Source organism: Strigops habroptila, chromosome 11 (assembly GCF_004027225.2).
Source record: "Strigops habroptila isolate Jane chromosome 11, bStrHab1.2.pri, whole genome shotgun sequence".
Taxonomy (NCBI): Eukaryota; Metazoa; Chordata; class Aves; order Psittaciformes; family Psittacidae; genus Strigops; species Strigops habroptila.
In genome coordinates, this window is record NC_046360.1 from 3,105,091 (window position 1) to 3,129,802 (window position 24,712).

General features: G+C 40.0%; 1 protein-coding gene across 3 annotated transcripts in view; it reads left to right on the forward strand.

Annotated features, from left to right (window-relative positions):
• ATP2A2 (ATPase sarcoplasmic/endoplasmic reticulum Ca2+ transporting 2) overlaps positions 1 to 24,169 on the forward strand; it is a 45,824-nt gene extending 21,655 nt beyond the window's left edge. The window contains exons 6-21 of one of the 3 annotated variants that reach the window (XR_003993670.2): positions 1,256 to 1,336; positions 3,134 to 3,219; positions 4,166 to 4,630; positions 7,312 to 7,400; positions 10,349 to 10,451; positions 10,999 to 11,130; positions 11,228 to 11,350; positions 11,522 to 11,740; positions 12,913 to 13,248; positions 13,491 to 13,711; positions 14,559 to 14,761; positions 15,548 to 15,633; positions 16,054 to 16,187; positions 17,242 to 17,359; positions 17,471 to 19,024; positions 23,029 to 24,169. Coding sequence is in view for 2 of the 3 variants with exons in the window: in XM_030500898.1 (XP_030356758.1) it covers positions 1,256 to 1,336; positions 3,134 to 3,219; positions 4,166 to 4,630; positions 7,312 to 7,400; positions 10,349 to 10,451; positions 10,999 to 11,130; positions 11,228 to 11,350; positions 11,522 to 11,740; positions 12,913 to 13,248; positions 13,491 to 13,711; positions 14,559 to 14,761; positions 15,548 to 15,633; positions 16,054 to 16,187; positions 17,242 to 17,359; positions 17,471 to 17,740 (2,666 nt within the window). In the remaining variant the exon portion in view is untranslated. Of the gene's footprint in view, positions 1 to 1,255; positions 1,337 to 3,133; positions 3,220 to 4,165; positions 4,631 to 7,311; positions 7,401 to 10,348; positions 10,452 to 10,998; positions 11,131 to 11,227; positions 11,351 to 11,521; positions 11,741 to 12,912; positions 13,249 to 13,490; positions 13,712 to 14,558; positions 14,762 to 15,547; positions 15,634 to 16,053; positions 16,188 to 17,241; positions 17,360 to 17,470; positions 19,267 to 23,028 lie in introns of those variants that run through there. The other 2 variants (XM_030500899.2, XM_030500898.1) reach the window with 2 other exon arrangements.
• Positions 24,170 to 24,712: the final 543 nt, after the last annotated feature.

Sequence of the window (24,712 nt, forward strand, 5' to 3'; positions counted from 1 at the left end):
CAGCTTGTCTTAATTTTACTGCAGGGACACAGACTCCATCTACTGAGAAGATCAGCTTTTTATGAGCTAGTTATTCTCCCTTCTCTGTTTCCTTCCATCCTTTTTATCATAAAAAGGAAGTTGAGGCTTGAATACATGCAGTGCTAAATTACATTAGGAATGTTTGATTATACACATTCATCAGCAATATTGACATACAGAATGTAGGACTCCCAATATGAGTCAGAAACATGACTCTCATTAATATGCTTTAGCACAAGTTAATTTGCATGCAGCCATTTATTTACAGTAGTCACAAAATGGTGGAGCTTTAGCTCTTAAAAACTAGGGAAAGTTAGACAAGAGGAAGTAAGAAAGTGGAAGAATTAATTCCGGGATGACAGAGATGCTGGAGCCACACAGCTCTGGCAGCTGCCATCTGCAGGAGTGTGCTGTTAACATCCTGTATCTGCTCCTGCCTTGGTGTCTCAAACACCAAGGTTGGAGGGTTTGGGGTTTTATTCCCTCCAGTGTTCTCTTCCGCAAAGTAGAAATCTGACAAGGTGAACATAGAATAGAGTGCTGTGAAAATTCTAACTGGGATATGGATTGTGGTATGTTTAATAAGCGTTACTGAGGGATAAAGCTAGTGTATGACCTGAAATTAACTTCTAACTCTGAAACATCTGACAGTATTAAAGGATAACATTGAAAGAGCAGATTTGCAGAAGCACATTATTCTCTCAATTGGTGCCAAAGAAAAGGAAAATACAACTTCTTTTAGTTTCTACATAAATGTGAATAACATTCTGATCTTCAGAGAGCAGAGGACTTGCTTTGGGCATAGAGAAAACCACCTGGTGACTTTCCAGGACCAGTCATCCTGAAAAGGAAACTTGATGCACTTTAGCTCTGGGGTTTGGCTTTTTATAAATACATATTCTGAAATAGGTATCTTTGTCTTGATAATGTTTTCCCTTTGCTTTCAAGTGGTAATCATGTGATTAGAAAAACAATCCAGTGATTTACAACTTCTTCCTTTGAGGTTAGGTAGGGGTAGAGATCTTGAGGTTGAATCTCAATTGCTGAAGCATATTGGATACTCAGAAAATTGGAGTATTGCAAACCACAAAAGTAGTAATAAACTCTTGGTAATCTCGGTCATCTGGACAATTACTGGAAAATGGTTTTCCTGGCTGATGGAGGTAATAGTATGCTTGCTTAGAAATCTCTCGGGTAACAACATTCTAACTTTGTCTTGTTCATTTCTTTGTAGTTGGAGACAAGGTTCCTGCTGATATAAGAATTACTTCTATCAAATCTACAACTCTAAGGGTAGACCAGTCAATTCTCACAGGTATAATTTCTGTGAATTTTGGATAATTATGTGCATGATTGCAAGTGCCTTTTCACTCTTTGTTTAGAATAATCAATTAGAAACAAGCCTGTAGCTATTCAAGTACTCTGTTGCATTCAAGTGCAGTAAATTTCTGATCTAGTAACTCTTAGAGTGGCTGAATGCATTGCTTCTTTATTGGCTTTACATGTTGACTTTAGTGGGATAAACATTCTTAGTGAGAAGTGTAATGCTTTTTTTGGGCTTTCTTTCTCCCCACCCCCCCTGAGACACACACCAGTAACTTGTGGGAAACTGCAAAATGAAGGATTTCTATTCCAGTTTATGCAGTCTTCTAGGTTTGAACATCTTGTCACTGCTTAAATATGAAAGTACAGAAAACTTACTAAATGTCTTCTGTAACAGTTAGCCATTTTCTCTCACAAGAGGGAATAACTTGAAATTCAGGCAGCTTTTAAACCACTGTTCCTAAAGACTGAGAGCACTAAAGCCTTATTTGCTGAAATTCTGTGCACGAACATTCATGTGTTTCCTGGTACCAGCTCTCCAATGCAAGAGCTATATTTAGAGCACTTTTTAGATTTGTTGAAAACAAAACAAAGTAGCAGTACTTCTGAATATAGGAAAGAAGCTAGGAATCAACCAAGCATGCTATAACGTTTATTCTCTTGGCTGGAACATGAAGATCTGTCTGCCTCTTTTGGTAGCATAAATTAATGTTAACTAGCTCGGAATTTTAAAACAGTGAAGTATTCATAAGAAACCTATTTTTGATCCTCGAATCTATCTTGGAACAGGCTCCAAAGTTCCTCAGTACAGATCCTGAATAGCATAGAACTGATTGAGCTTACTTATGTTTGGCATAAGAAAATGTAGGCACTCCATGTTTGTCAAGCTGTCAGAACTGAAATAAGTAGAAGAAGAAATGTACCAGAAGCCTGATAATGGGAATAAGTGCTTGCCTTTGTTTAAGTAACAGAATTACTTTTTTAAAGAAATCCTTTTCTGTTTTCAGCCTATTTTAAGTTGATGCTCGAGTCTCCTGACTAGTAAAGCACAACTGAAGTCTAAGATGCCGCTTAAAAGTAGGAAGCTTTGGCTCTCTTGGCTCACAAAACATAGCGTAACTCAGTGATGGAAGCTAATAGCAGCACCTTATGAAATCTGATTAATTAACATCTGTGTTTTATAGAAAAGAAACCTTCCTATACCTGTGTGACATGTTTATAGAAGTTGCTACTCTTAAGGTCTTTATGGAAGAGCTCTCTGAAGTCTTCCAACTAAAGAGTTAACAAACAGATGGATGCGTGACACTTGAATTGGGTCTGCCAGTATAACTGTGATGCATACAATCACAGACATATAACTGTGGTAACTTCTAATTATTTAAAGGAGAACATACCTCTTCCAGTGCATAAAGAACAGGAATACTTGTTACTGCATGAGAAGCACACACAATAATTCATGCAGTAGATCTTGCTCCATTAAAAGGAGGGGTGGAGTATCAGCTGCTTACTTTTCCTGTTCCTTAAAAGACATGGTGTATGCTTCATTTATTCTAACTCTATAAAATGTTTACTTAAATCCTTTCCTATTTCCGTTAAAAGCCAGCCATTCATTTTTTTGGTCAGCCGAAATATTTCCTGTTTCACTTAAGCAATTAAATCAAATCATTTGAGGAAAGAAATTTGACATCCTACAGAATTTTAGGACTGAGGATTATAACTTTTTGATTCCCTACAGGACTCTAGATGATACATATATAATCTCTTCTTAAGGCTATTATCTTAATTTTAGGTGAATCTGTGTCTGTTATTAAGCACACTGACCCTGTGCCTGATCCTCGTGCTGTAAACCAAGACAAGAAGAACATGCTTTTTTCTGTAAGTTACTTGGGTTTAAAACTTCTATATAATAATACTGAAGCTGTTCAACAAAAATGTGCAGAACTTCAGGTCTTCACCTAAAAGCTGTAGGACTTTGCTGTACTATCTGTATCTGTATACGTGTCTCCATGTACATGGAACTAAATGAATTAAAAAATAGAAGTAACTTCTAATAAAAGCTGTCCTGAGTGAAGATGTTGTTTGAAATGAGTTTATATGAGGAAACTGTGTTTTTTCCTTCACAAGAAAGGCTTGAAGGCTGGAGAACACACACTTAGTGCTTCTACACTGCTTTTCTAAAGTAATAGTTCTTGAGAGTGGTAAGAATGCCTACATAAGTTGTGGTATTGGGTGGCTAAAATTTAGGAAGCTAGTTCTCAATAGGAATGAAACAATTTGTATATATTTGTTTAAAGGAAGCATTGAATGCCTTTCAGATAACAAAATGACTGTTCCCATATTGTTGGTAGGCTCCTTGGTGAAAATCTAACTGTTCTTTCTCATGTTAAGTGTGTTCACACAGGGAGCCCTGGAGAACACATCTATTACTTACAGTAAATAACATTAAATGTGGCAAAATTCAATCCTAATAAAAGGAAGGGAAACAAAACCCACATAAGATTCCAGTTGAAATACATACTGCTTACTCAGCAGCTGGGTTTGACTATGCTGCTTGTTATAGATCAGTATTGTTTCATTTGGGGTCCATTCTGTAAGCAGAATTCTACACTGGAGTATTCCCTTACAGATACCGGGGTAATGTCATTCTCCTCATCTTTTTGTCTATCCTAGCTGAAACACAGTCCAGACTTGTGTAAGGTGTTCTTATTGGTTTGGGTTTTTTAAATCAAATTAAAACCGAACGGAAATACCACCACCACCACCACCACCAAAACCTGTTTGTAGCTTGACTATAAGTTTTCTCTTCCCTTTATTTACGCAGGGTACTAACATTGCTGCTGGTAAAGCTATGGGAGTGGTTATTGCAACAGGAGTAAACACTGAAATTGGCAAAATCCGTGATGAGATGGTGGCTACTGAACAGGAGAGAACCCCACTCCAACAGAAACTGGATGAGTTTGGAGAGCAGCTGTCGAAAGTCATCTCGCTTATCTGCATCGCTGTTTGGATAATAAACATTGGTCACTTCAATGATCCGGTTCACGGTGGCTCCTGGATTCGAGGTGCTATCTATTACTTTAAAATTGCTGTTGCTCTTGCTGTTGCTGCTATTCCTGAGGGTCTGCCTGCTGTCATTACCACCTGCTTGGCTCTTGGAACCCGGAGAATGGCCAAGAAGAACGCTATTGTTAGAAGTCTTCCCTCTGTGGAAACCTTGGGTTGCACCTCAGTTATTTGTTCTGACAAGACTGGTACTCTGACCACGAATCAGATGTCAGTCTGCAGGGTATGTTGAACTAGCTGTGCTTCTATTTTGCTTTTCTTCCTCAGCCACTCTGAATAGTCAGCATTGCTTGAATTCTTTCGATTGCAAGTCTTTGGGTTCTCATATCGTAAAAGTCTTGCTTTATTTTCCTAAGATAAGCTTCCACTTTTAATTCAGTTTTCCACTGTGTAGTGTTTAAGGCTTTTATCTCTTCCCTTATTTAGTCATGGCCAAAAATAGCTGTACCCGCACTTGATGGAAGGGAAAGTTGTTTGCAAGCAGCTTTCCATTGACTTGTCTGTAAACCAGTCAGTCTACTGGTAATTATGTAGTATGATTTAATCCCCAGTTTCAGAAAGGTAGAATAGTTCTGTTGTAGAAGCAGGATGCGTGTAAGTGTAAAACACTTGCCTCTTTCATTTAGCAAGATGACAATGGTGAAGAAACTTAACAATTACTGCAGTCACTTGGATAGTCTGTGGTATTTTCACTACTGAGTGGTTCCACCTTTATTTGGTAGCTCTTACTGGTCTGATGTAGATCACTGTGGTGTTTCCAATGTGCAATATTGTGTGACTAATCTGGCAACTCTGAGGTGTGGTTGATCCTGACACCAGCATTGCCAGGGTCATCTTCAGTGTATGACACATCTTTAGGTAAGCATAAGTTAGTGCCCCTTGTCCCTTCCCCCCAGTATTCTTTCTAGTTTTGATGAATTTGGGGCTTTTATAGCTTAACGTAATGCGTGTTCAGTTGCCAGTTCTTTCTCGTAGACTTGCTATTCTGTGTAGTAATTTCATGGAGAAAACATGAGGTTCTTCTGTTTAATTGTAGATGTTTGGTGGCTTAGCAACTCTAGGACATCAGATGTTCAGAGTCATTACATTGGGTTAGATGTGTAACGTGTAAATGTTGAGCACTGTGCACCAGTGGCAAAAGTTTGTAAGCCTTAAGCACTTTATTCTCATGTGATTGATGGCTTTTACTTTCTAATTGGTGGTTGACTTGTTCTACTTCCTTAAGTATTGTAGTATTTATACCTAAGAGACACAAAGCAGCTGCTCATCAGTATTCCAGAGGAGGTTACTTGCAGTAGAGTTGCATAACTGCCCTAGTCTTTGCAGGGATTTTTTCATCATGCAGTTGCCAAAAGCAGAAGGCTTCCTGGTTAACTCATCATTTAAGTTGTGTTTATTTAAAAGCTCAAACCGCTCTAGTCGTTATATTTAAAGGGCTAAATGTTTTAGGTTTTGTGCAGTGCAACTTACTTGGTTCCTTGCTAAGCTCTGACAGCTACAAAATAACCTTAATTGCAAGATTTTACAAAATGTAGCAAAATCCTAGTACCTGTGAGCAATACGCGGCTGCTTGGTTTCATTCTTGCTTAGCGTTTGAGGAAGGCTGGTTTACAACAGTAATTCTACTTGTAGTTAGTTTTTGTGTCAGGTAGTAACTCCTGAGTGTCCAAAAGAACCCTGCACTAAAATGTTTCAGTCAGAAATGATACTGCCTTAGGAGGAGACTTGAGGGATTGTGTTTTAAGGTCCTCCTGTGGTATCTCCCTTGGAGAATGCACTTACTCTCTTTGTGGGCTCTTAATTCATCAGCTTGTCTAGCTTCTTGGTCTTTAAACCACTTTGAAGATTATAGGACATTGATGCAGATGAGTTGCAGAACACCCAATGATTAGGATGTATTTTGTGAAGATGCTTGCCTAGAACATAAGGCAGCACCATGTAGGGAAAGAAAGACACTGCTAAAATGTGGCATAGCAAAATGGCTTATGCTAACCAATGAGTAAGATGTTCCATTAAGATACAGAATCAATTAGTGATGATTTTTCTTCTCTACTCCAGCAAGTCATAAGAGTATGACAGCTTCAGGCACTGTGGTTTTTATCTCCCATCATTCCAGCTGTGGTTTTGCCAGCAGCTCTCCTAGAAAGGAAACAAACACAAAGGCAAGACTGAGATGCAGGTGTCATGAGGTACAACTGCATCCTTCAAATTGGAGTCTCTGTCTGAAAGTAACATTTCAGCTTCTGCTAGAAGGGCATTTGAGCTGTCTGAATGTATCATCCAGTGCATTGGTAGCTTACAAAAAGTGACTTACAACTACGAAACCAGGACAAGGAAACAGTTTCACTTGGTGGCTGGTATTAAGGGAAACTGGCCGGAGTGTGGCTCTTGCCTAAAACCTCACCTCTTAGATCTAGAAGCTTCTGGTATTTGTAGATGCTTTAATTTTCACTTTGGCAAGAAGTTCCAGTTTCCAAGCTGCCCTGTGCTGCTTTTACTGGAACTGCTGTTTCAAATACACCCAGGAGAATTGATTTACAAGTCTGAAGCCTAGGAAGAGCTTGGCTATGTTCAGGATTGTCCAGTGGATGTGTGAGTAGTCTTCACAGCTAAAGTTAAGTGCGTGTAGTTACGTGGTTTTCAATTCTTTGATGTACTTGTGCCACAATTCAGTTTTCAGGTGAGATCTATTAAGCAGCAATGCTCTTTTCTGTACTTTGTGCTTCAGTATAGGGAGCTGTTCAAACATATATGGGATCAAAGTACAGAGTGTCATATCTGGTTTTGTCTGGTTTGTGTGTTCAACCCGAGCTTGCCTCTTCTACCTGCTTGCTTAACACCTGTGTTTAAATCCCTACATTAATTATTGTTCAAAAGTAATAATGCTTCTAACTCTAATTTCAGATGTTTATCCTGGAGAGAGTAGAAGGAGATTCCTGTTCTCTGAATGAATTTACTGTAACTGGTTCAACATATGCTCCCATGGGAGAAGTGTAAGTGTTCTGTTCAAGTTAAATATTTGTCTGTTTATGCACTGTTACTTTAGGCTTGAAAAGTGATACATGGAACATTCAGTAGTGATAGTTAATAAATGAAGGCTCAAGCAGTGAGAATGCACACTGAAGGGCTAGGGGGGAAAGTGATTAACAGTAAAAGGAAGTTAAATTTTATTCAAGTAAACCTTCATGAAACTAACTGAACACAGTCTCCAGCATTTCAGTGTTTCATTGATAATCTAACCATAAATTAGGGGTAGGTTGAGAAGATTTATTTTATTGAAATCTTACTGGACTGAGATGAGCTATCCCAGTGCTTCAAAATGAAGTTTATATTTAAAACCCTGCATAAATCTGAACAGGCCTCTGTTAATCTATGAACTCAACGTTTCTATTCCCCTGCCTCAGTGAAGGTAGGAGATTTTTTTTCCTATGAATGTGTTGGACTTAATTCTTAAACTTACTGCAATTTCCTGTCCCCTACCCTCAGCAGTTTATTGCACTCTGCGTCTGTACTTGAATAGGTGTCTGTTTGTCTCAGCTATTGGTATTTGAGCTGGTGTTAAACCCACTCCCTTAGGAAAGGAATGATGTGTTTGGTTTACTTCATCAGTTGCAAGTCTCTAGTAGTGGGATAGGTGCTTCATCCTGACAATTTTAGGAATTTTTAGGGCTCTACTTCTAGAAGGAGAGCTTTTTCTTACTGGATTGTTTCAGCTCCTTTTACTTGACCAGTCTTCCATGTGTTTTTAATCTCATCAGTTCAGTTTTACTTGCAGAAGAGAATTGTACTATGTATGAAGTAGAATTGAGTCAGTTATTGTAAACATTTCAACCTTACAGAGTTCCACATGCATGCCTCTGACTCCATGCAATCTTCACTCATCTCAGTAGTGATTATCTCTGTTTAATTTTCATAGCTGTTAAGACCATGGTGTTCTCAGCAGCTGGAAATCTTAATTCCCCAATTCTCTTTTGTTTCAGAGATAATTGCTGTCAAAAGCTTATGCTTTCATTTCAGGAGACGGCATTTACTAAGGCAAGGTGACATTCTAGTTCTTGCTAAAGCTGTTACACTTCAGCTGGTCTCTCAAGAGCTCTGGATAAACAAAACAATAAAATATAGTGTGGTGGCAGATGTTGAGTATAAGATGACAGCCATCAATGTATGTTAATGTTCTATTTTTACTTGCTGGAACCAGGGAAATGTGAACAAACATGTTCATCGTGCTGCTTTCACGTACGTAAAGAACATTCTGTGAGAGGGAAATGGCCACAGAAAGGCTGTTATTGGAGCATAAGGAAACAAATAGCTGAATGCTCAAACCTTTAGGGCTGATTTATTTCTGCAGTTATGGAAAGCTTTATAAATCATTGGCTTTGTGAGGATTTTAAGGTGATTGACTTTGGATTGCAAACTGTCACTGAAAACAAAGTTCATGGGGACAATTAGGAGGCAGCCTAGTCCATTGCACTGCCCCAGAGCAGGACCTGCCCTAGATATGAACCTTCCTGACAGATGTTTCTTTGTTGTACTTTACTTAACTTCAAATACTGTTGTCTTCCACAGCTCTACAGGCAGCTTACTCTATTTCATAACCATTAAGTGGTTTTGCAATAAATCAGTATTTTTTCAATCACTCTTACAGTATTTCATATGTAACTTCCCCTAAGATGATGTTCAGAATATAAAACTACAACTATTTCTTACTGGAAAACTAAAATGTTATAGTGCTGGCTTTCCCAGGGGTGTTAGGAGATTGTCAAACAGCTTAATTCTCTTCAAGTTCAGAACAGGTGAGAACAGGAAGTACTGGCTGTGATAGACGAGGCGACAAACTGGGACCTGCTGGGAAGTTGGAAGAGTTGACAGTTTAAAGCCATTGCTTATGGCTGTAGAACGATGTGCAAAATGACACTTGCAAAACATGCTCGTGTTTTTAAGATGCATTTGGTTCACATGCTGTGTTATACAACACTGGAATTTGTTTGCAGTACTGCAAGAGACTGAACAAAAGCTTATATAATTGGACACATCGTAGTCCGTGTTAGGAATTCTTATGGAGTAGTGATCCACATCTTTTTACCACCAGCCCTTTCTTCCCCTCCCTGGGAGCTTTAATGAAAGATTTATATATGAGTTATGTCTTGCTAATTTTGGTAGGGGGAGAAATAACAGTATTGAACACTGTCTTGGGTCTTTTATGCTTACTCTAGAAATATGCTAATGTTCCAGAAAATGAATTAATTTACTACCTATCTCCAAATGTCAAAGCAAAGAGGTTGCTGCTTCTTTGTGATGTCTGAATGGTGCATTACTTCTGGAAATGAAGTAATCTCATCATTAGGTGTACATGACTGCTAGAAAAGTGTATTTCTTTTGTAGTGGCATTTGTGTTATGAAATTACTTAGCTTTTCATTGCTTTAGGAGGTTCACATATAGTATAGAGTAATTTTTGAGAAATTAGAAGCCAAATCTGCTTTTATGCCTGCCCAGTGGATGCATTTCATGCATGGCAGTAAATCTGCAGAATATGCAGGAGGGTTAAGGAAGCTGAACTCTTAAGTACTCCCAACAATATCCCTCTCCTACTTGAAACAGTCAAGTCCTGTGCATACTCTAATACTGCTCTCATATGCCTCTTCACTGAGCTCTTCTGCGTTGCTGTATGACTGTTACTGGAGGAAATGAGGTTTTGTAATTCAGGCAGTGATTTCATTGATGATCATGTAATTCTGTTCATGACTCTTTGATCTAAACTTCAGAACTCACCTTCTATTAAACCTGCTCTTCTCAACAGTTTCTGGTTCTGTAGTTCCAAGTCCATAACTAATAAGCATTGTACTAAATGGAAATATAGTAAAGGGATTAAAGAAGAGGAAAAGGTGAGATGCTAATACTAAATAACTAACTTAAATCTCCCCCTTTTCTTCCTTTGGAAAGGCATAAAGATGACAAAGTTGTTAAATGTAGCCAGTATGATGGCCTTGTGGAACTTGCAACGATCTGTGCGCTCTGTAATGATTCCTCTTTGGATTACAATGAAGTAAGTACCTATCCTAGAACAGAGGAGTGTGAGAATAAGGATAAATGTTTGTCCTCATCTGTCTGTGTAATACCTTTCAGTGGTAAATCCCCTTTGAGGAGGGAGGGCATTTAGGGAGGGAGAGTATTTAGGACCTCTTAAGTGTTAATTCTGGGAATGACTTGTTTGAACACTGAGAAAACAAAAGCCAGGCAGCACATGTAATCTGGAATGTAGAGGTCTCCTGGTGTGTAGAATGCACTGCTGCTTTCTTGCTTTGCATTGTCTTCTTAAGGTTGCTATATCCCATAACGACTTAAATGCTTGATCATAAAGTACTGACATCCTTCTCTCTTCATCTTGAGAGTGAAGGCTTGAAAGTTCCTACAAATCATACTCATCAAAGCTGCTTTTTAAAAATAGGGATTTTTTTGCTTGTTTCATAAGCCACTGTAAGTCTTGTTATGCTTTTTTTTCCATTGTGAAGCTTGAACATTTGTCTCTGGTAGGTTCCAGGTGAGGTTTAAAGTGAACTCCTGTGTTTTTATTTGCTTTGTCTTAACTCAAGGCTAAGGGAGTATATGAAAAAGTTGGTGAAGCCACAGAAACGGCACTTACCTGTCTGGTTGAAAAGATGAACGTGTTTGACACAGACTTGAAAGGACTTTCTAGAATCGAACGTGCAAATGCTTGCAACTCGGTCAGTACTGTTCCTTTTATCTGGAATTCATTGGGGAGTGAGTTTTGTAGTATTATCTAATTGCATTTTTATGCCTTTGTTTTTTTTTCTTTATAAGGTGATAAAACAACTCATGAAGAAAGAATTCACTCTGGAATTCTCAAGAGACAGAAAGTCTATGTCTGTCTATTGCACACCAAACAAACCAAGCCGCACATCCATGAGCAAGATGTTTGTTAAGGTCAGTTCCTCACGTAGGAAAGTGTAGCTATGGAATGGCTGCAGAGGTAGCACAAGGCGAAATTATGGCACGGCTGCAGCTTGAAGGTGAAGGAAGGACTTCGTAATTTGAGCAGATGTTGTAATGGAAAGGGATTTATTAAGCTAAATGACTTTTTTTCTGCCTCTGCAGGGTGCTCCTGAAGGTGTAATTGACAGATGCACGCACGTCCGTGTTGGAAATGCTAAAATACCATTAACCTCAGGAATTAAGCAGAAAATAATGTCTGTTATTAGAGAATGGGGAACTGGTAGAGACACGTTGCGTTGCTTGGCTCTGGCTACCCATGACAGTCCGCCCAAAAAAGAGGAAATGAACCTAGAGGACTCCTCAAATTTCATTAACTATGAGGTAAGTTTAGTAAAATATCCTGTTAACAATTCTCCCTTTCCCAAACTGAAGAATGGGGACTCCTTATGTTGGATTACTTCTTGAGGAAGTTATGTCTGAGAGTTTTCTCTTTGAGTGTTTTTGATGTCAGCCGCAATAGTTAACCACATGTGTGGAGGGAATAGAAGAGTCTATATGTGTCTTTGAAGAAACTGTTCTTAATGCAGTTAAACAGCTAGCTGCACATGGGATTGTTTTACATGTATACATAAGGTCCTCAGGATCAGAACATCCTAAACTCTGAAAAACACTGCAGAAATTGCGTTGCGGTTTCAGCTTTAATGGTTTTCAGTTTGACGTTGCTCAACTGCAGAACCTCTTTGGGGCTTTTGTGATGAAACATACCAGCCATTTTGAGCTGAGGGTTAACTTCACTTCCCTGCCTCCATACTGTCAGCTGCAAAAGCGTGGTCCATGATAATCATCTTAGCTATTCTGTAATTTTCCAATGAAATCTGTATCTAGGATTTAGAGGGGAGGGAATGACAACAGTTACGTGAGAGCTTTTGGCTTGTGCTCTGTGCGCCTGGCACTGATTACAAAAAAAGAAAGACTTGACTGCTTGCAGTTGAGTTTGCAAGGCTGACAAGTAGAGCACATTTCAACTGATAGAACAAGGGCATTTGAGGCAAGATATGTTTGTAAAGGTAGGATCCCATTTCAGGGTGTGGCTGTGCTCTGAGAGTTAACTATGGTGTCCCATACGTTCATCATGTGGATGGTACCATGTAGCATTGTGATTCCAAAAGCATCAGTTCTTATTTACCTCCTCTTCCTTGTTAACGTATGTGTACATTTGTGAACTTCTCAGTTCTTCGCTTGTCTGAATTCAGTGTCAAAGCTGAAGTGCTCTCAGTTAGTATGGAGAAACAGAGAACATCTGTGAAGTAACCCTTTCAGAGGGGTGAAAAAAGACATAAGAGCAAGGATATCATTCATAATCCACTGGTTTTGACCAAATGGCAGGATGATACAGGCCTCTTGTCTTAAGTGCTTGAGGTAGAACCACAGAATATTGTGGACGAGGAGTGAAAACAAATGTCACTGCACTGAGAGATGCTTGGCAAGCAAAATGATTGTTTCACTCATGTCAGATGGGAAGTCTACTAAAACATGGTGCTCTCTTGTTTCAGACCAACTTGACCTTTGTTGGCTGCGTGGGTATGCTGGATCCCCCAAGAATCGAAGTAGCTTCCTCTATAAAGCTGTGCAAACAAGCTGGCATTCGAGTTATCATGATTACTGGTGATAACAAGGGCACAGCAGTGGCTATTTGCCGTCGCATCGGTATCTTTGTGGAAGATGAAGATGTTTCTACAAAAGCCTTCACTGGTCGTGAGTTTGATGAGCTCTCACTTGCTGCCCAGAGAGACGCTTGCCACCATGCCCGTTGCTTTGCTCGTGTAGAGCCTTCCCACAAATCCAAAATTGTTGAGTTTCTTCAGTCTTTTGACGAGATTACAGCCATGGTAAGTAATTGAACTCATTGTGTAAGGCACATACTGTGTTTACACCCAAATTATACCTTTTCAAACTAATTTCTTACTTGGAAAACACTTGTTTTTACATTTCCCTGAACTCAAAGCCTCAATAGTTCTGCATTTAAGTGATTTTTAAAGATTCAGAACCACAGCCAGTGCAGAACTCCCTCCTGGTCCTGTATGTAAGTGCCCACCTTATTTCTTCTTTCAACTTTAAATTCTTGTTTTAGACTGGTGATGGTGTCAATGATGCCCCTGCGTTGAAGAAAGCAGAAATTGGAATTGCTATGGGCTCTGGTACTGCAGTGGCTAAAACTGCTTCTGAAATGGTTTTAGCAGATGACAATTTCTCAACTATTGTAGCTGCTGTGGAAGAAGGACGTGCCATTTATAACAACATGAAACAGTTCATCCGTTACCTGATCTCTTCCAATGTTGGAGAAGTTGTTTGGTAAGTTTAGAATGCTTTTCTTTGAATTACAGTAGTGATGATGGACTCCTTGTTAGTTATTTACTTCTAGTATTTATCACTAAAAGCAGAGAAACAGGTTCGCCAGGTAATTGATCATTGTGATTGTGTGGAAGTCTCTGTACTTCCAGCCTAGTCTTGCCTGGAGACTTTTAGCATTCCACAAAAGATTGATATCGCATGTAATACCCTAGCTCAGTAAGTAGCTAAATGCTTTAGAATTATTTCAATGGTTGGAATAATACTCTAAAATAGGAACATAAAAACCTTAAAAACTAAAAGATGTGGTATTTCAGTTAACTTAGTCACAGATATGACATAGATGTTTGTTTAACCTCAAGTTACAGAAGAATGTATCGTCTGTGTCTTTGGAAGTAGTGACCCAAAGCCACAGAATGCATTTCTGGTAACAGAATGTAAATACTAATCTCCTAACAGTGGTTTATATCAAAGCATTCATTCTCCCAGAGTGGAGATGTAACACAGCAATTGTCTTGCCTTGTTTCTTGTAAACTTCAAAGCTGTCCTTCACATGGCTCTTGCTGCAGCCTCTGGTTTTGTTCTATTTATTCACACAGGCTTGGGGCTATGAAAGTTACATGCTCATTAAATTTTTGCAGGGACTGGCAGCAATCTAGATAAATGAAGCTTAGTCACTTGAGCTAAAATGCTGTTATGTTTTTAGTTTTCTGAATGTGAATATTCAGCTTGTGGTATTAAATGGATAACTCTATTTGAGAGAAGTGATGCTACAGGCTTAGGCTTAAGAATTAAAAGGACTTCTTTACTGGCACAAGAATAAGCTTGTAACTGGTGGGTTTTTTTATAGTATCTTCTTGACTGCTGCCCTGGGCTTTCCTGAAGCTCTAATTCCTGTCCAACTGTTATGGGTAAACCTTGTGACGGATGGTCTCCCTGCTACTGCTCTGGGCTTTAATCCTCCTGATCTTGATATCATGAATAAGCCACCACGCAACCCTAAAGAGCCACTGATCAGTGGATGGCTCTTCTTCCGTTACCTAGCTATTGGATGTAAGTAGTAATAGCCTTTTCTTCCTAAGTAAATTTAGGCAGGTTTCGTGGGGTTTTCTTGAGATCCACTTGAAAGCAGTTTGTCTGATCTCCTTGTATGCTGAAACCAGCCTTAGGAAGACAAGCATGGTGTGGGATTGGGAGTGAAGGACCAAGACCAGCCATTAGTGAATGTATATCTGTGTTAACTGTTGAGGTCCTACGTAGAACTACTCCTAAATCTGAAAATGACAACTGTCGTTCTTGTGCTTAAGTAGAAGAACACAACAGGTTTGTAGGCCTGGCTGTAATGGGGGAAAATAAAGGAGTATCAATTTGTGGATGTAGATTTAAACCTTAAATACAGCTGTAGTACGTAATACATATCTATGTGGATATTTAATGCACCCTGTCTTCATGACAGAAGTTGTGACCTTAATTTTTCTAACTGACTTGATAGATCTTACAGTAAACCTCAGTGTTAGTTAAAGTACAGACATGTTGGGTTCTGAGAGGAAAGAAGAAAAATTGAAGGTTGATTACTCCCAAGTGCTGTCCTTGTTTGCCTTAACTGTTCTAGCTGTCAGCTTCCATAAACAGATACTAGGAGAGTATTTAATGGTTGCTTAATTTACTACTGGTGGAACAGATGTCTTCCACAGGAGATAGATGAGTTACAATAGATGAATTACAGTCTATTTCTTTTACAGTACTGGAGGTCTTGAGGTAGCAGTTCAAGTGTGGCAAAGGAGATCTTCTCTCTCTCACAGTTCACAACACTGATAAAAGCACTTTATTTTCTTGAAGGTTATGTTGGTGCTGCCACAGTGGGTGCTGCTGCTTGGTGGTTTATTGCTGCTGATGGTGGTCCAAGAGTTTCCTTCTACCAGCTGGTATTTGCTCAGTTTAATATCTCGGGGTGGGGGGAGACGGGAGATACATGCTTCTTTTCATGCTTGTTATTGAAATGACTGTAGATAAACAGTAGGTTACAGAAATCTGTATCATGAGGCTTTTCAGGACTTGTTACTGTAAAAATCAAGTTTAATTAGTCTCAATACTAAAGCTCAGAGTTGGGTACCTGAGCTTCTAAGCAATTTGAAGCACTGATCATTGTCTTGTAAGTAAAAGACTAAAGGGGATTCTTCTAAACCTGGCGAAAGTTTTAAACCAGTGCTTAAAGGAGTCAGAAAGTGTTCTTTTCATACTACTGCTTATTTCATAATTGCCTATTTTACATCTTAAAAGTTACCAAGCTGTGAAAGTGAGTTCCCATTCTTCTGTGAAAGTGAATTCCCATTCTTCTGTTCTAGAGCCATTTTCTGCAGTGCAAAGAGGACAATCCAGACTTCTTTGGTGTCGACTGCGTGGTTTTTGAGTCTCCCTATCCAATGACAATGGCTCTTTCTGTACTTGTCACCATAGAGATGTGCAATGCTCTCAACAGGTTCGTATGGCCCAGTGGCAAAGCAAAGCTCCTGCATAGCTTATCCAAAATCCTCCTTCTTGTGCAGTTTGATCTGTCGTGTATGGACAGCTCAGCTAATGAAGAATGAGTCACATTTCCTTTCTGAATCCTGGTAGTGCAAACAAAATGACTCCCTGGGATAACACTTGAGATCTGTTATCATAAGGTATATTTTTAAGTCTGCCAATTCACTCTGGTATTTTCCTAAGCATGAGCAACTGCAGTATTTTCCATTATTTCTAATCTAAGCTTCATCAATCAGATTATCCCTCCTATGTTGGTATAAAGTGATATCAAGGAGAACTAAAATAAGAATGCTGGAGATATGGAAAATAGCTTTTCCTGCCCTAAGGGAGTGTGGGTTTAGCCAATTAATATTAGATTATAAATGGAAACCACTAAATAGCACAATGTCAAGGGTATTTTTCTTCAAATAGCTTAGAGGTCAGTTAATTTAAAAACAAATAAACTTTAAATACTTCAAAGTTACTGTGGTAGTCCTACATAGTGGGATATTGCTCTGCATTTGATGTTCTGGATCTCAGCCTCTATTACAGTAGAGCCTATATGCAGATGGAATCTGAAGAGCAGAAGGAAAGGACAGGCATTAAGAGGAGGCAAGTACTTGGCCCTCTGTGTAGCCAGTCTTGAAGTGAACTTCAGAAGTGGGTGCTAATAGGTCCCCAGGCATGCAGTACACTGGGGAGGGTTCTGTCCTACACTGCTGTGCCCATCTTTCCCTTTGGAAACCCATGGAGAGGGTTGTAGTGGAAAATGTAGACTAGATCAGGAATGAGAGGAACACACACAAGCCTTCAGAAACATCTGTGAGGCTGAACTGTGACTGCTTTGCCAAGCAGCCTTCTATGGGAGCTTAAAGTTGCAATATGTCTATAAACCGTATCTTGGTGTCTTTGTTTCATGACAGGGATAACTGTGACTTGCTGTGCTGCTTGTCTTTCCAGCTTGTTTTCTGATTTAGTGTATTTCCTATTGGTGTCTTACGGACACATGTACCGTGTTTCTGTTGCAGTCTATCAGAAAACCAGTCCCTGATGAGGATGCCCCCATGGGAAAACATCTGGCTGGTGGGCGCCATTTGCTTGTCCATGTCACTCCACTTCCTTATCCTTTATGTGGAACCTCTGCCAGTAAGTGCACGTGTCTTACACCCATCTTGGGGACAGAGCAAAAACTTGTCAGCACCTTAAGGCGAGGGCTGGAGAAGGGAGAACAGAGGTAATGCTTGGCTTTCCTTTCAGATTATCTTCCAGATCACACCTCTGAACGTGACGCAATGGCTGATGGTATTGAAAATCTCACTACCTGTCATTCTGCTGGATGAAACACTTAAATATGTGGCCCGTAACTACCTGGAACCTGGTAAAGATAGTGTGCGGCCTGCCACCAAAGAGTGTTCTTTGTCAGCATGCACCGAAGGAGTTTCCTGGCCGTTTGTGTTCATTACTATGCCCTTGGTTATCTGGCTTTACAGCACAGACACTAACTTTAGTGATATGTTTTGGTCTTGACTGACATGATGACAAGTTTTACATTCAAAGAAAAAAGTTTAACTTAATTTTTTTATTGTTTAGAGCAACTGTCTATTTCTGCTGAATTTTCACATGAACATATTTGCCGGTGATGGAGGTTTCATAATCTAGATTTTGTTTGTTTGTTTGCTTTTTCTGACTTCAGTGGGGGCAATATATTCCTCTTTTATACACAGTTCAAGTGTCCATTGACATGTACAGAGAACTAACACTATTTTATGCAAATATTTTTTTGTAGATGAAAGCATGTACAGTGTTCTGTTCAATAGTCTATTCATTGTGTACAAAAAACAAGAGAGGAGATGTTTTTTTGAGCCAGCGGACACTATCAAACTAAATTGGCAGCAGATTTTAGGGAATGAATGTGTGTCGTCTAAAACTAAACAAGCATGTAACTGTTTGTCTTCTGCATGATCATCCAAACTTAAGTTGTCATAAAGTCAGGTTTTATTCCGAAGCAGAACTTTCTGCGCTGGGTAGAGAGTGCTGCTACCTCGGTCAGGATTTCTTCTCGGTTCCCCTCTCTCCCCTCACTCTTGGTTCTTGACTGTCCTTGTTTACACCAGTTTCTGTATGAGGTATGCCTAATCCTGCTCGTGCAGAACACACCATTCCAGGTGCAGCCTGCGGGGTTCTTCCATCCTCTCAACACACGTAGGGTTGTGGGGGGGTTTTTTTAAGATTATTTATTTGTCTATTGTATTTTATTGTAACAGACCTTATTTTGCCAGTGTTGCCCATTATGCAGGGATAGGGAGGACTACTTCTGTCTACTTAAATCGAAACCAAGCCTTTTTAACCACCACAATCTGTTTTAATTCGAAAGAGGGTTTAAGTTGGGTTTTAATACTTTATTTACCTGTGTCAGATCCTTTTTCTTTTTCCCCCCTCCCCTTTAAGATCACAACTTTTAATGAGACCTGGAAAAATAACTTGCACTGCATAGCTAGAAATTGGATTTCCTACACTTTAGGGCACTAATGATCAGTTGTATACATGGAGTTACTCTGCTGGCCTGTTGTTAGCCTGACTTGAAGTAACAAGCTCGTGTGTGTGTTTTGTAAAATCTGTAAATAGCACATGACCAAATTGAACATATTGTATAGAACTATTTTTATTTTGATGTGGCACTAACCACCTTCATTATGACGGTAAATGTTAAAGCATGTTTTCAAATTCAGTCCTGTATCAACGACGTGTAAGTCATTAACAGTCCTAACTGTGGTGTTTTTCTCCAATGCCTTCCAACTTTCATCGACTAAAGTGAGTATTTCTCTTCCATTTCACCATGCCAGTGGTGACTTGCTGTAAAATAGCATATGCTGTATACGTGTTGAAGAATAAATAGTGATTTCCTTCATTCCCATGCTGTGTTTTGTCAAACTCTGCTGTGCTACATTATTATCACCACTTTAGACTCTTGTTTTGTGGTCTGAAGCTCAAATTACTGATTCCAAAGGCAAAGCATTTGCTTTTGGGTGTAGTGTATTTTAGGGTCTTGTTTTATAGCGCCCAGGAGCCTCAGTGCCCCAAGATCTTACAGCTTTTGGTCTTAAGTTTGAGATAGAATTGGACAAATCTGTAACTTAAGACACTGACAGCTGTTAAAATGAATGTTTAGTGTCCAAAACACTCTGGTACTTGTGGTCAGGTGCTGGTTTACTCCAAAGCTTTTTCCTGCTCTGCAATAGGGGATGCCCCTCTGAGCTGACTATACCCGTCTTTAGTCTCTCCTATCTGCAGTGCTCAAAGTGCAGGCACTCCTCTTTGCAGAACCAGCTTCTCGTTTCCCATGAGTGGGAACACTTTGTGCAGTGGTCATCTGAAAAGACAAAAGAACAGTCTCAGCTTAACAGGAGAGTCTTTGAGAATCATACTGGGGTCATCATGTCTTTGCAGAGTAGCAGGTGCTCTGTTATCTTGTGCTGGCTCATCTGCTTTAATAACCACATTCAAACAGCTTTTGGATTCCTCATAGAGGAAAATGACAGTTAAAAGCTATGTTCTATCAGTGCCAGCTGGAATCCAGTGAGCACAGATAATTCTCTAGGTTTCAAGCTTTCAATTATAGATTCTAACCTCAGAATACACAGGCCCTATCTGAAATACCACTGCATCGTGGATACTCACTGTTTCTATAGACTTTGACTTGTTTAAGTTGATGCTGAAGTGACTCAGAGGAGCTGGACCTCATGATGTAGTAGGTGTGTTGCCAAACTGTAAGCATTTAAATCCCGTTGAACACCCTCTTTAGTGTGGAAGAACGTGTCTTTTTGGCAAGCTAAGGTTTTGCATACCACAAAACCAATGGCCAGCACCAGCCATTGGCTGTATCGATAATAAATGAGCAGTAAGAGACTTGTCCCTGATTTTTTGAAACAGAAAAATACTAGGTCATGGACCTATTTTGATCTCAAGGAATTCTAAATCACAAGTATGTGATTTGTTGGAAACAAATACTTGCAAGTTAGTTCTCCGTGCTCCCAATGTTATTGGTGAACGCTTTCCAGGGCAGGCAGGTCACAAACTCTTTGAACACTGATTCAGAGTGAACCTCCAGAGCTTCTTAAAGCCATGTATCTTCCTGTCACCATGAATGATTCTGCTTGTACAATCCTATCCCTGTGTATTATGCTGAATAATCCTGCTCTGCACCTTTTCCTCTGCCTCTAAGATGCTGAAGAGGAAAATGTTGATAAGTAGAATTCAGTCTTCAACTTCTTTATTGGAGCTCTGTCTGTGTTGAAGATGAATCTTGCTGCTTGTATCATGGATTTCCATGTGGATATCTGAGCTTGCTCATTTCTCATGTCTTGGGAGTGTTTCCATTAGGACCTTGTGTTCCTTGGAGTTTGCCTTTGAAAGCTGGATGATGGCTGGGTGAATGGAGTGGTGTTCATCCTGCAGGCTCCGGAGGTTATGGGAACAGTCAGGTTTTATAAGGTGCTCCTGAAGAGCCCAAGCAATCTCCATCTACCCTGTCTTCTATTTCTCCCAGTTTTGGTGTCCAAATTTTCCTGTAGAAATGGAGCAATAGGGGTTCCTTAAGATCAGTGCTGATTTACCTTGGGGTCAGTGGCAGCTCTTGCTCTGCTTTCAGTACTTGTGTGTTCCAAGTGCTGCCACTACATAGTGAATACCAGCCTTGTGTGGTCTGGACTGGCCAACTGTTAAGATCTACCATGAGCTTCCTCCTAGGCTGTGAAATCAGTGTCTGCTGGAAGCTTCCGTGTTTGGCATCTTGGAGCTGGAATGCTGTGGGTCTGGTCTTAACCCTTCCCAGCTGAGGAGGCTGAGGGAGGTTCTTGAGTGTGCTTCTGCCATGGGAATAGCCTGAGGCAGTGGAGGGCTTGGCTTCTCAGATACAGGAACTATAGAAATGCAGTGCAAGGTTAGTGATGTACTGCAAGAAAATGTGTGTGCTAAAATGCTGCTGCTTGGTGGTGTAGATCCTGTAGATCATTCCTTAGCTGTCAATCCTTTCATCTGGAGAAGCCAGCAAGTGAGTTCTTGTCAATTTAGAACAGACTGACTTGCCAACATCTCAGAGTTGAAGCTCTCACTTAATTTCCTCGTTCCCTACACATTTCTTCTCCAGCCTCCTCACTGTACAAGGGTCATCTTGGGATGGAAATAGGCAACTCCTACCTTAATGTGTTAGCCCTGTGACTGTATCAGTAGAAGCACTTATTTAAACAGAAATAACTCAAAAGTTACCCAGGCTTTATCTCTTGGCCCATTTTTAGCAAATAGCTTTATACTTTGGTTCCCTTTGCTATCATCTCACTGAGCTTTTCCATCTCCACTGTTTTCCAGATTCCTTAGTGTCCTCACGTATCACCACTTATTTCCTAGTGCGAGAGGTGTGTAAGGCTAGTATCAATCATGCAATTGATGCTACCTCACGCTTGGAACACCAGGAAGGATAGCAGCTTATGCTGGGACACCAGCAGGGTTTGGTATGAGAGCAGCTCCTCCTGAATTCAGTGTTCTGTAGCCTGGTCCAGAGCAAAGAAAAGGGTCAGTCAGATGTCAGATATTTAGGCAGGGGTTTTTACCTCAGGCCCTCTCTGCTTTCAAATGTGATTCAAAGTGCTGGTTGCGAGCTACGCAATGAGCTTCTCCTTTTTGCTGCCTTCCAAGCAATAAAAATAGTTCATACTTAGTTCCCTAAAGCATTATTGCAAATAAATAAGGATGAAAGAGGCTGCAGGAAAATATGAGTTGTGTCAGAATGCTACCAGGCTTATGTTTGTAGGGAGGCTATTTTAGGGAAGGGCAGTAGAAAGAAAATGAGTTTTTAATGGGATGATAGAATGCAGTACAGCAGTCCTCTGTCTCTGTTCCAAGAACACAGCTGATGCACAGAATATACCTGCTAAACAGCTTAAAGATGGTCGAATTTGCTGAGATGAAGGGAGGTAAAACCGATCCAAAGCTGTCTGTCTCTTGCACCTGTCTTGTTTACTTTTTTTGCACTTCTAACCATTAACCGTTTCCCTAATCTCTGCTAATTACATCCTTAATTACATTAATATGCATTCCCAAATCTTAGCAGGAGAGCCTAAATTTCATAGTGTTGCAGCAGTGTTTTGAAGAGGCACCATCAAGTTGTAGGCAATCAGAGCACTCGTCTCTCCTAGACGCAAGGCTCACCGTACGCTGTACTGAGGGGTAAAGTACAGTAGTAGCTTTATTAAGTTGTACTCTACCCTTTGCCTACACATTAATCCGTGTAGTTTAATGACTTCTTCAAAGCTTTCCTTAGTGCTTCCCAGAATAAGCTGCATTACTTGGAAAAGGGACATTGTTAGGTCACTTTGTGGCCAACCTTATGATGTAATGCCTTGATTAGAAATCGCCCTTCAAAGTTCTTAAGAACTTGAGCTCCAACTGTGTAGTGTGGAACTCAAAAGTAGAAATGACAAGTAAGTGAGGCTTGTCTGTTGCCACTGGTCAGGCAGAGAAAGGCAAAAGCTGTCTATAAACATGTCTTAATTCTTTTTCACCGAGGTTCTACATAGGAAGCACTGGCTTTGCTGATGATAAAGGGAGCTCTGCTGCACTTGGCATTGCTGAGCCGTAATCCAGAGTTCTGGGCTTTAAGAACAAAGTAACCTGAGAGTGTCCCTCCAATGGCAGGGCAGGCAGTTAGCAAACTTAACATTCTTTCTTCTGTCACTGTTGATCTTAGTCTTGCTTGTTATAATGATAACTGAGCATTCATCCTTTCATTAACTGATGCCTTTTCTTTCTTTCCTTTTCAGCAATACTGGAGTAATCGCTTCCTAAACAATTTTGCAGAAATGTAAGGTTGTTTTGTTGCGTGCATGTGTTTTTAGCAACACATCTACCAAACCTTCTGCATGTATTGTGTAAAGATTCTTTGCTTTCCCTAAAACAAAACTCATTGTGTTTCTCTGTGGAAGAAATGTGTGGTACCATTAGGACTTCATTATTACAGATGTACAAACGTGCAATATCTAGCTTACCGAATGGGAAACTCTGTCTCCAGAGAAGTTTGGGTTCTGTGCTGCATGGAGAAGAGTTGGGTTATCCTTGAACAACAATTGTGGAGCTGTCAGCCAATTTTCCCATATTTCTGTATGTAAAATGTCAGTTTATACAATGTACAATAGCAAAATAATGCATGCCTTCGGTCGTAGCCAAATCTTTCTCTGTATTGTATCATCCCAGCCATACTACTCTAGAACAGCTTATGTACAATGCTATCCTATTTATAAAATCCATTGGGAAAAAGAACTTACAGATGAATGTTAAACCAGAAGCCTCCCGTTCAGAACTTTGGCTTTCTTTTTTTTTTATCCTGTGTGCAAACGGACCTCTTTTGCACTGTAATGTAACTTATTTAAATCTAAGGCAGTAAAAGACAGATGTTGGTGCAATACAAACTATCATCGTGATGCATTTATCTAAAACAGCAACAACCGCCTTTAACCAGTGACCACAACTGCATGTGCGCCCTTTAGAAGCTGTAAATAAGATCAGTTGTCTCTTCCCATGATGACAGTAAGAAGCATCACACTCAGTTTCATTTGTATCAGGTAAATAAATCTCTTCTACCATCCGTACTTTGCGTGTTATTTTATGCACTTTGTTTTCTGCAGGTACATTTGTTCATACTCCAGCGCTCTCTTACATTAAGGCCAGGATGACACTCACTAGCACCAACACCATTGCAATCTTTCCTCCTAGAACTATGCAGATGCCAGCTGCTCTTCCGGCAGTATTGACCTCCTCGCTGGTGTGATTTCCTCTGTCCAGGGGCTTGTGTGTGTGTTTAAGGGACACTGTCAAGTACTTTGATCACTCAATTTTTTTAAAATGCTCCATTGTTTGTAAAATCCCTCTGAGAAACTCAAAATAAACAATTCTTTCCCAACTACATCTTCATTTACTTGTCCTTTTCTATTTTCTAAATTGCCCCAGCACGAAGCAGTTGTTAAGTCTCTTCCCCCTTCCACAGGCGAAAGGAAGATGAGTCAAATGTGTTTGCTACAGTGCACACCATGAGTAACCTGCTAGGAGTGCTTCTACACTACTGTTTCCAAAACAGAGGCTCTTCTGCCACCAGCTCACAGGGCAGGAGTCCATAAGTTTCCAAACTCCATAAACTGAGTTAGTTTGGAGTAAGAGGCAGAGGAGCCTCTCTAAATCCACAACTTCAGCCAACTGGTGCTTTAAATTAAATGTAATGCCTCTTAACCACCAGCCCACGATACCAGCAGCAAACAGCGTTATCTAAATGAGGTGACATGTCTGAGGCCCTTCAAACACAACAGTGTGAGGTTTAAAAATACAAAGGTTGAATTCCATTGTTGAGCTGACCTAAAGGAAGGTGGAGGATGCGTTAGTGCATCAGCCTGAACTGCTTGTGCCCGCTTCCTACTATGGTAGTGCTGTTGTACGCAAGCTGAGCTCTGCTCCTCA